The sequence below is a fragment of the Planococcus citri genome, chromosome 2, assembly GCF_950023065.1.
Source record: "Planococcus citri chromosome 2, ihPlaCitr1.1, whole genome shotgun sequence".
Classification (NCBI taxonomy): Eukaryota; Metazoa; Arthropoda; class Insecta; order Hemiptera; family Pseudococcidae; genus Planococcus; species Planococcus citri.
In genome coordinates this window covers 10,007,144-10,018,471 of record NC_088678.1, presented here as the reverse complement: position 1 = coordinate 10,018,471, position 11,328 = coordinate 10,007,144, and the positions used below count along the sequence as shown (strand labels likewise).

The 11,328-nt window shown below is 34.2% G+C and overlaps 1 protein-coding gene across 1 annotated transcript; it reads right to left on the bottom strand.

Moving 5' to 3' along the window:
• Window positions 1–1,402: 1,402 nt before the first annotated feature.
• Window positions 1,403–5,356, bottom strand: LOC135834571 (uncharacterized). Its single transcript, XM_065348488.1, has 2 exons — window positions 4,988–5,356; window positions 1,403–4,854 (listed from the first exon to the last, which is right to left on the bottom strand). The coding sequence occupies exon 2, from the start codon at window positions 4,785–4,787 to the stop codon at window positions 3,030–3,032; it is 1,758 nt and encodes a 585-aa protein (XP_065204560.1). The 5' UTR covers window positions 4,788–4,854; window positions 4,988–5,356; the 3' UTR covers window positions 1,403–3,029.
• Between the last annotated feature and the right edge of the window lie 5,972 nt (window positions 5,357–11,328).

Below are 11,328 nucleotides of genomic sequence, written 5' to 3'. Positions count from 1 at the left end.
TTGGACAACAGCAAACCAGATTGCTCACCAGTTGCTCATAAATGGAAAGACAAATGCTAGTGTTAAAAGCAAGAAAATTATTTGTAATCAAGCAGAGGAAGTGAATAACTTTTCATCACCATTCACATACTCCGAAGTCACAGCAGCTAACTATACGTTCAGCCAAAAATCGAAAAGCAGCCGGTGTTGATAAAATGTAGGTGGAGCAGATAAAGCATTTTGGTCCAAAAACTGTTACCTGGATCCAGGAATTGTACAGCACCTGTGTAGAAACATCAAAAATACCTCGATCGTGGAGGCAGGCCCATGTCATTGATATCCAGAAGCCAGGCAAAGGCTCGTTTATATTGGCCACAGAAAGAGACTGTAAACTTTCCATGGAAAATCAAAGCTGGAGTTGTAACATAGTTGTTTATGATGGCTACAGACACCGTTCCGTAGTTCCTTACAGATTTTCAATTATTTTTGAAAATCCATGGATCGGATCCAAGTTGTTCTGTGGCCAATGTAAAAGAGCCTTGTATGCACCTCGGGAGTAATAAGGTCACATCTCAAAAAAAATTGATTTTGATGTTTTTGCATTTTTGGGGTTTGTATGACCCCCTTCAACCAAAAATTACACTTTGAGTTGGGTACATTATCTAGATCTTGTAAAAAACGCAAATGGCCCAACTCAAAATCTCAACAACATTGCAAGTTGTTTGGAGTTATAAGGGTACATCTCAAAAAACTCCACCTTTTTTGAGCAAATTTCTTACATACAAAGTGTTAACAAACAGTTTTGATTGTTTTGAATGTTTGTCAGTTAGAAATAGTCACAAGGAGTGCATTTTTTATTGGTTTGTACCAAATGGAAATTTTTTTTAAATTGATCACTTTTCAGAAAAATGAATTTGCACATATTATGAAATTTTAGTTTTTTGAGAAAAACTCAAAAACTAAGTACCTACTCTAGAAAAAAACTAATGACATTTTTTGGACGCTTCCTTTCGCCTCCACATCAACTTTAATGAAAGGTTCTTACTCAAAATGTTTTCGAAACATTGAAATATTTCCTCTTTAAGATTTTATTTTTCAAATTATTCTTATGCTAAATGAAGGTAAGATACCCAATCTTTAAAATGAGATGCTATTCATTCCTCACAATTAATTATAAGTTGATGAAAATAATGTATCAAGTTTTTTAAAAAAAGAAAATCGTTCTCCTGTAATATTTCACTTTTTTGAGATGTGACCTTATTACTCCCGAGGTGCGATATTTGAGCGAGTGGTCCTAAATCAAGTAGCTGAGCATATTGACAAGAACCTAATCAGTCAGCAGGCAGGTTTCAGACCTAGGAAATCTTGTACTGGCCAGGTCCTGAGTTTAACACAGCACATAGAGGATGGTTTTGAAGAGCAGTTGTAGGTGCCACAATGAATAGAAAATTTATTTACAATGCTTCAAACATTACAATTTTTTACTTTTGGTTATGAACAAGTTGCTAAAAATGATGAAATACCTAATTGAAAAAATTATTATTAAATTGTAAAATAAAAGATAACAAATTTTTTAAAAAGCAAAAATTTAAACGATAAGTATCATAAAAATAATTTAAAATATTTTACAAACTGAAACGAGATCACAGAGTAGAATATCACGAATTCATGAGAATAAAAAAACAAAACAAAAAAATCCTTTATTTGCTTCTAGGTAGAAAGAATATGTACAGTGCCATCACTGTAGAATAGCAAACGTTTTTTGGTGTAATGAGGGGAAAGAAAGGTGAAATTGAAGGAAAAATTGAATGACTCACACAACCAGCTCACAAATAGTGTTTTGTCATTGTCTTCGCATGAATTACCAAAACATGCTCATAAACAAAATGAAAGGAAATCCAATGGTGATTTTTTTTCTTGAAATTAGGGGGGGGGGGGTGAGGTATTCAAAAGAATTCTGACCAAAATTTTAAAAATTTCACAAACTTTTTACTGACTTTAATTTTTAATTTTTTTTCCAATTTTGGGAGTCTCTGCGTACAGAAAGGGCTTACATTTTTTTTGAAAAGCGAAGAAAGTTTCTCCTTCGAAAGATGATCACCCATACTTACCTAGTACATATTTGTATAGTACCTATTTAAAAGATTTCTGATACAGAAATAGGAATTTACAAAACTTTTTTAATACATTTCAATGTAGGTATTCAAATTTTCAAGTTTTATTTTTCAAATTTTGAGGGGATCTATTCATTGGCTCCAAAATAGAGAGGTCTGAGGGAGGTTTTTTCTTGAAAAATGAATTCTTTTCAAGAGAATTTTTGGCGTATAACTGGTGAATTTTTGGAAAATTTAATTTTTTATTGTGTAATAAACGAGGAAGGAGGAGTTGCAGAGAGCACAGAAAAATTATTTTTTAATTGTTTTGATTGCCTATTTGTTTTTAAATTTTACCAACAAAAAAAAAAGAAAATTGGAGAACAATGGTGATAGATAAATTCAAACACCCTCAAAAATTGTTATTCTTGCTTCACTCGATCCTTTTTTGTTTCAAGTAAATATCACGAAATTATGAGAAGTCTTTTTGAAAATCAATTTTTCTCTTATAATTAATAAAAATACATTTTTGAAAAAAAAAACTGTTGAATAAGCCACTTTGTATAGGTAAGTTGTGAAGATAATTTATTGGAAGAGGGAGGATTACATGTGAGAATTTTGGCGCAGAAATTAAAAATGTTCGGTTGTGTCGGATTTTTTCAGCAGCAGGCGAGAGGGATGTACTACTATTGTCTCATCCTCATTCACTTTCATCAATCAATGTTACTCTGTTTGGGAGATCGGGGAGGGGAGGGAAGGGTAGGAATCCTCTTGTAGAGGGGTTGATTTTCTCATAAAATCTGACAGCTTCAAGACAAAATTTCAAAAATTGATGTGATTGAGGAAATTAAACTAGGTAGTTGATTCAGTTCCTATTTTTTCCTAAATTTTCCAAATTAAAAAAAAATATATAATTTCCAAAAATTTTCCCAAAATTTGAAAATTTGATTTTTTGGGCTATACAGTTTTATCTGTTGTAATACTTTCATCCATGGACAACGACTGCAACCTTACAGATGATTCCAGTACATCGTCACCTACCTTCTGAGTAAATTTACTACCTTCACACCCACATATCTTCAAAACATATATAAGCATTCTTCTCTTAAATCCAAACGCGAAAAACACAAACACACCTTGCAAATCGATAGACAATTCAGAAATCATCTGCACAGATAAATAGGCAAATGAATTACTAAACCCGTACCAAAAACAGAGCTCATACAGTAACCAATGAGCTCCCATAATGTATCCCATTTTTATCAAAACAATTAAATGATTTCGATTCGCCGTCGATCTTATTTGAGTAGGGCCACATTTGGTTAAATAAATTAATACGCTAGCTTGCAATAAAAATAACACGGGTATAAAAAATGTAAAACTATAGTCGAAAATATACAACAATATTTCCATAAAATACTCAGCCGCAGATTTTTTAGCAGGTACGCATGGCACAGAAAAATATCCCTGGACTGGTGGACATTTATTTTCAGGGGTTTCCAGTATGAGGAAATAAATTACTGGAATTATTATCGGTAAGATGTATCCAAAAAAGCAGTGAATCAAGTATTTTTTATGTTGAGCACTTATGGTGACCCTGCGTTTCCTCAACGTGCAATATGTCAGTCCACAAAATTCCAAAGAAATGATTACAGTCCAAAAGAAATGAAATAGCCACGAAAATTGAGCGAGAAAGAAAAGAATACACGATTCTATGAATAAGAAATAGGCCCACGTTAAAAATATGTACATCATCATTAACCCTAACGAATACGAATATATAATTTTATTCGGGAAGCTCTGTAAATAACGCTTATTAAAATTAAGAACCAGGTACGTAATTACAAATACTACCGAACAGACCAGTGTCACAATTTTAACCCAATACCTCACTTTGTAATTTTTCACAATTTTTTCGCATACATAAACCACATTATCAGCTCCTCGTTCCAAAGTGTACTCGCTTTGATCAAATTTATATCTGAACGATTCGTTAAATAAACGAATATCGTCATTTTTGTCTACCCAAAAATCCAAGCCTTCGATAATGAGCCACATACTGGTGCAAATTCTACCATTGTTCCTAACATATTGGCACGAATTCAGCCTATTTTGTCGACTTTTTCGAAACTCGGCAGTTAGACAAGGTAGGGTAAAATTTAATAAATTCATTGGCCAGTTTTCTTCCATCGTGCACTGCAATTCTGTTGAATTGTTTAACTTTGATATCAGTTCTAGACCATTTTTTATGTAATTTTTTGTCAACTGGTGTTGCGTAGCAGCAGATCCAAGCTGTACCTCTAACTGATATATGCCGCATACAAAATCTACTGCCTCGAGCTTAGACCACGAAGGCCAAGATTCTAATTCTTCCGTTTGGTAATTACAAGTAGCGCAGTATTCGTTCCAATAGGTGGTATTTTTAAAGCTGTTTGTAACCGGTTTGAATAGTGTCGGGCTGCTGGACGACTTCGAATCGACCAGATATTCGCATTTTTTAATAACTTCTTTATTTTCGTAACTTTCGTCACATTTGTTTATCGCTTTGATTTGGTTTACGTCTTTATGGGTTCCATTAGCCAGTTTATGTGATGTTGTGATCTGACAGCTTAGTTCTAGGGTGTTGTTTTCTCGCAGACAAGAAATAGGTGATGATAAATTCGTCGTCAGCCATATCAAAATGATGAATTTTGTACGTTGAGGTAGGTCAGTCATTCTTGGGCATTTTTGGAAATATCTTCATATTGAACGAGGTGCATGTTTCAGTTTCATTACGTAAAACCTTTAATAAAATTATGTGTAATTAGCATGGTATTTTACCCCACACTTGTGCTTGAGGATTCTACATAATTTTTATCGAAAATAAATACTTAAAGTTTATAATGAAGAGCTGCAGCGTAGGTAGAAGTACTCACAATCAGACATCCGTTCAAGCAGTAGGTAGGTAGGTAGGTAGGTAGGTAGGTAGGTATCTTCTCACATTAGTTTCATTGAATTCTGAATCACACTTTCATTTTCATTTTTAAAAAGTTAAAATTCAGTATAAAAAAAAAAAAAAACTCGAGTTTCGTTTTCAGTCAACTATTAAAACGAAGCGAACATCCAGTAAGTAGAAGTAGGTACTCGTATTAAATTCGTGATTTTAATAAATTATATTTATGCAAATGTAAACACGAAAGTGAAACATATCGTACCTACATATTTGAACATAGAAAAAATTAACTAAGCGAAGCCAAACCTCGAACTGTGTAGCATTCACTAAAGACAGAATTTTATCTACCTAGAAAAAACCCGAGCTTAATACGTCACAATATTTCCGGTTTATCAAAAATACTTATGATAATTTGAATGCTAAACAACTTACACGCTGACCATAATCGCCATCTTTTCACGTAGTAGACTGATAACTATACCTATACGGATTGCTTCGGTGATTGGTTTTGAATCAATAATGTACATGTAATGTTTTTGTAATTTCATTCATCATTTTGCTTCAATCTTTCATTCATACAATACAGTACGACACAAAAGTAGTGCCCGTTTGGCTTTTATTTCTAAGGGGAAAGTGCTAGAGAGATGAATGAAGCGGCGTTGAGTAGGGGAAAAATAAGGGCTTTCAAAAGGGACCTTGAAAATTCCCGGCCCATGCACAGGGTGTCCACAAATTGAAAAATCGGTTTGGTAAAAAAAATCAAACTGGTTATTATTGGCGCAATGTATTCTACATACTAAGGTGACGAAAACGTATGATTTTTTTTGAAACTGGTTCATTAATTTGCAACCAGTTGGCCAAAAATACCAAAAAATTGTAGATAGAGAAAAAAGTTTGAACCAAAAGTTGTGGGGCATGAAAAATTACACAATTCTGTTCAATCACATTTTGAAACCGGTTAATTGGTTTGCATTTAGCAACCAGTTTTTGACAATTACCTAAAAATTGAAGAAAGAGAGAAAAGCTTGAAACATAAGTTGTAGAGCGTGAAAAATTGAACCATTTTCGCTGGTTGGATTTTGAAACCGGTTCATTAATTTGCAACCAGTTGGCCAAAAATACCAAAAAATTGTAGATAGAGAAAAAAGTTTGAACCAAAAGTTGTGGGGCATGAAAAATTACACAATTCTGTTCAATCACATTTTGAAACCGGTTAAAATTGATTTGCATTTAGCAACCAGTTTTTGACAGTCACCTAAAAATTGAAGAAAGAGAGAAAAGCTTGAAACAAAATTTGTAGAGTTTGAAAAATTGAACCATTTTCGCTGGTTGGATTTTGAAACCGGTTCATTAATTTGCAACCAGTTGACAAAAATAACCCAGAAATTTTAGATAGAGAAAAAAGTTTGAACCAAAAGTTGTGTGGCATGAAAAATTACACAATTCTGTTCAATCACATTTTCAAACCGGTTAATTGGTTCTCATTTAGCCTAGTTTTTGACAATCAACTGAAAATCGGAGATGGAGGAAAAAGCTTCAAACAAAAATTGTAGAGTGCGAAAAATTGAACCATTTTTGATCAGGGTAATTCTCAAAAAAAGTTTAAATTTCAGAACTAAAATTTTTCGAAAATGAAAACCTTTTTTTGAATTTTTTTTAAAAGGGACTTGATTCTAGGCATACCAAGGATCCCAAAAATTACTTCAGGTCCAAGTCATCTTCAATAGTGGCGGGGGGGGGGCTTTAAAAAAATTGGTGTCACATATGTTGGAAAAAAAAGGCTGTTCACTACTTTTGGGTTGGTATAGGTATAACTGGAGCAGTTATTAGTAGCTTTAGCACACAAAAAGTTCATCAAGTTGGTACCAGGTTAATTTTAATGGGAGTATTCAAACATGATAAGATAGGTACTTTCCTTCACCGTGGACAAAAAAATCATGATAGCCACGACGAAATACCAAACTGTACTATCCACGACGTAAGAAAAAAAGAACTAAAATTTGTTTTACCGGTAATAGAATCAATAATTTTTCAATTTTCAAAGTTGTGGTCATCAAGTACTTACTATTTGAATATTTTCTTTTTTTTTCAAAAAAAAAAATGTCTCTTTTAAACGTGAGAATGATAAGTAAGCCACGGTGATGGATCCGAAAAAAGGAAATCAGTACAATTTTCACAGATTACAATTTTCAGACTGGTTAACTGCATTTGCTTGATGGATTTGAAATGGGCGCAGCACTACCATCACTAAAATGATACAGTAGTGTACCCATTTCACCTTTAAAAAATTGAATAGGAGAGCCAGAAAAAAAATTAACAAAAATTGGCCACGGCGATGGACCAAAAACTTGTTACATCACTTTTTGACCTCAGTTTCAGGGTATAAGTATCATTCCAAAAATTTATAGGCCTATCAGTTCTGTCATTTACTCTCATATCATAATACGATATAATAATATGTACCATTTTTTTTTTTTTTTCAAAAAAAGTGATAGTGTAATTCATTTTTGAATATGAAGTTGAAAAATTTAAGTGGTTACAGGCCATGACGATGGAGTTTTCAGGGTTTGGGGGGACTTGACCCATAGTATAGGGGGGGGGGGGTTGGGAGCTGTTAAACTATATGCACGTGATGCCCGAGTTGGTATCTACTAGTGGTCTGCGCGGGTCGAGCAAGCCCGCGGGCTTACCCGACCCGACCCGAGTACTCGGGCAAAAAGCCCGACCCGACCTGAAAGCCCAAAACAAGCACGATGGGCCCGAGCCCGACCCGATAATAATTTTTCAACACTTCCAATAAATTTTGTTGCAACGTTGGCGTGATGCGACAAGATGGTTTTCCCAACAATAGGCATTGTTGTGACAAGAACATGGTGCTACACTTCTTTATTTACGAGTACTCACAGCGCATGCGTTGAGTACCAGTTATGTACTGAAACCCAAGCCCAACCCGACCCGACCCGACCCGACCCGACTTAAAAAAATTCAATTGTCAATAGTATTCAAGTAAACCACAGGTTACATGATTTTTAAACTTTTTTTGAGAATTACCCATCAGCAAAAATGGTTCAATTTTTCACGCTCTTCAACTTTTGTTTCAAGTTTTTTTCTTTATCTCCAATTTTCGGGTGATTGTCAAAAACTAGTTGCTAAATACGAACCAATGAACCAGTTTCAAAATGTGATTAGACAGAATTGTGTAATTTTTCATGCCCCACAACTTTTGTTTCAAGATTTTTTCCCAATCTCGAATTTTTAGGTAATTTTTGAGAACTGGTTGCTAATTACGGACTGGTTTCAAGAACCAATCAGCAAAAATGGTTCAATTTTTCACGCTCTTCAACTTTTGTTCCAGGTTTCTTTCTTCATCTCCAATTTTCGGGTGATTGTCAAAAACTAGTCGCTAAATGCGAACCAATGAACCGGTTTCAAAATGTGATTAGACAGAATTGTGTAATTTTTCATGCCCCACAACTTTTGCTTCAAGCTTTTTTCTCTATCTACAATTTTTGCGTATCTATTCTTTGTTAACTGGTTGCTAATTAATGAACCAGTTTCAAAAAATTCATATCACATTTTCGTCTCCTTGGTGTGTAGAATACATTGCGCCAATAAAAACCAGTTTGAATTTTTTGATGAAACCGGTTTTTCAATTTGTGGACGCCCTGTGCATGGACCGGAAATTTTGTAGGTCGCTTTTGAAAACCCTTATTTTTCCCTACTCAACGCCGCTTCATTCATCTCTCTAGCACTTTCTCCTTGGAAATAAAAGCCACCAGGCACTACTTTCGTGACATACTGTATAGTGTATACCTATCTACCAACTATAAATAATTGGCTCCTTCAGCTTAAGAAATTGGCAACTATTCTCTCGCTTAGCTGACGAACATTGAATCACCAGAATCTTATCACGTGTCGTTAAATAAAAATCAACAAACGACGCCTTAAAAATGTTCTCTCAGCTTTTGTTTTGTGTTTTTTTTGAGCCAAAGTTTTCACACTCAAGATGCATTCTCTCGAGTTGTTCGAATTTTGTGACGAGTTTTAAAAGAAAATGGTACAATTCCTTCAGTATTGTAGATGGGCAAGCGTGAATTTTTTTCAAATCCAATGGTGCGATTTATTTTGTAAGTCTCATGAAAATATAGACGTTTACCTACCCTACTTACCTACATTTCATACTGTACCTATTCTTGGTTGGTAAATCCAGGGCCTAATTTATTTGATGGAGTTCATGTTCGAGTAGATTAATTATTTACTTACCTACATCTGCTTCAGGCATATACATAATTGAAACCTGCAATTTATTTGCTTACTTTGTGCGCACATCAGACTAATTAAGTAGGTATTACTTTATTTTGGCATTTATCTTCTAACCATTTGCATACACCTAAAATTTATATTTTCATTGTTGATTTAGTTGCCTTCGTGAATTTTAAATGTGACATGATGTATGCACCATTCAATGTTCTTATTTTTTTAATTAGGTACCTACTCGCAGCTTTGTTTTTCTGATGACATTATGAATTTCAGACGTGAGTAAAATAATTTAATTCGTACATATTTTTTTTTTCAAATGCTGCCTGCTGCTCTTTCTTTACCTGCAAAATGATCACATTTTTTCAATATAGGTACCATGAGCAGAATTCTGGCTCCCATTGATCTGAAAAAAAATTCTTCTGACTCAAACTAGCACATACGAGAATTGAAATGAGCTTGAAAATTTTCCTTATGAATCTAATTAAATTATACATTTGGATTTTACTCTTGATAATTACATTAGTGAGCTGCAATAATTGGGAAAAAATCAACCAGCCAGAGTTTACTTGCCAAATTATTCCAAATAATACAACCACAGCTGAAGAAACCAATTTTACCAGAGGATTTCCCATGAAAATGATACACAACTGTTCTTCCAGTTTCACTAATACAGAAATTATTGAAAAATGCGAAGAGTTCATCGATGAAGACGCCTCCAACAATTCTCTAATATTTGTTCCAGTCATAAATGCCCTTAGAAACGTATCATACTTGAACAAATTCTGCGCAATTTGTAACCACGAGCAAAAATTCGACCTATGGGGATCTTGGATACGCCATAGAGACGAAAAAGAATGCAATTTTGACAACATTGAGCTCGCAACGAATTTTAAGTACGCGTATTGTGCACAAAGTATCGAGTTAATTTCACCACAGAACGAGACCGAATTGAGGTGCAGAGCACAAGAAGGATTATTCCCAACACGTTTGTTACAACACGTGTCTTTTTGTTTTGAGGAAATAATCTCCCTGAAATCGAGGTCTCCGTGGAAGTGCGAGTATTTCAATTTCCACAAAGGAACTTGTCCGACTAAATACTACCTCATCGAAGGGAATGAATTTTATCGACTCGAAAATGGAGCTATTTTCGACACAACTTATAATATCACGTTTCAAAAGCACGAATACATCGAAATACATCATGAATTCAAATATTTTAATGTAATTTTTATCTGCGGATCGAATGAATTTCTCATAAAAGAAGGTAAATTAGACACATTCGTAATGTGTTGTATTTCAATAGTGTTTATTTTCCTGTATTTATTCACAAACGTGAGTAAAAAGAACCTCAAGAGTTTTCCTAATAAGATATTATACTCGTATTCCATAGGATTGCTTCTGATGTATTTTCCTCTCGTTGGATTGCATCTGTTACAATCTTGCGTAATACTCTACCGAATTTTATGCTTTTATTTGTACAACTATTGCTGGATAGCGATAATTTCCAGCGAATATTGTCGTTTGATTTATTACGTATTGAAAAAACGACCAATATGTGAACGTGGTCAAATGAAAAGGTACTCGATATATTGTATTTTTGGTTTCACCTTCCCAACCATTGTTTTGGGATGGACTTTTTACGAATTTAGACCAAGCAATTACGAAAATTCTTGTCCAGATGTAACGGGGTATTATAAAATACCCTGCGTGCCAATTGAAGGATCAATGGCGGAATTGATTTTAGTTATCAATGCACGGTTAATCATGATGGTGGTTTCTGTACTTCTGGCTCTTATTTCGATTATACCGGCTTGTGTTTTGTTTTATTTTTCTGTCTATGAACGAGTCCAATCAACGATGAATCGAAATTACATGACGATATATTTGAAAATGGCCTACATGATGGGTGCTCATTTGATATTCATTTTTATGTTCGATTTGTTCGAGGTTGAATTTGAAACACCGGGGATAGAATTAGTGTTGAAATCAATTATGTATTTGCAAGGTGTGTTTATTTATTTTGCTTTTGGGATTAAGAAAAATCCAAATGTAAGAGGTGGTTCG

What these genes read in the sequence shown, in the direction of transcription:
- LOC135834571 (XM_065348488.1), bottom strand. Translation starts at nt 4,787, where the DNA reads ATGACTGACCTACCTCAACGTACAAAATTCATCATTTTGATATGGCTG.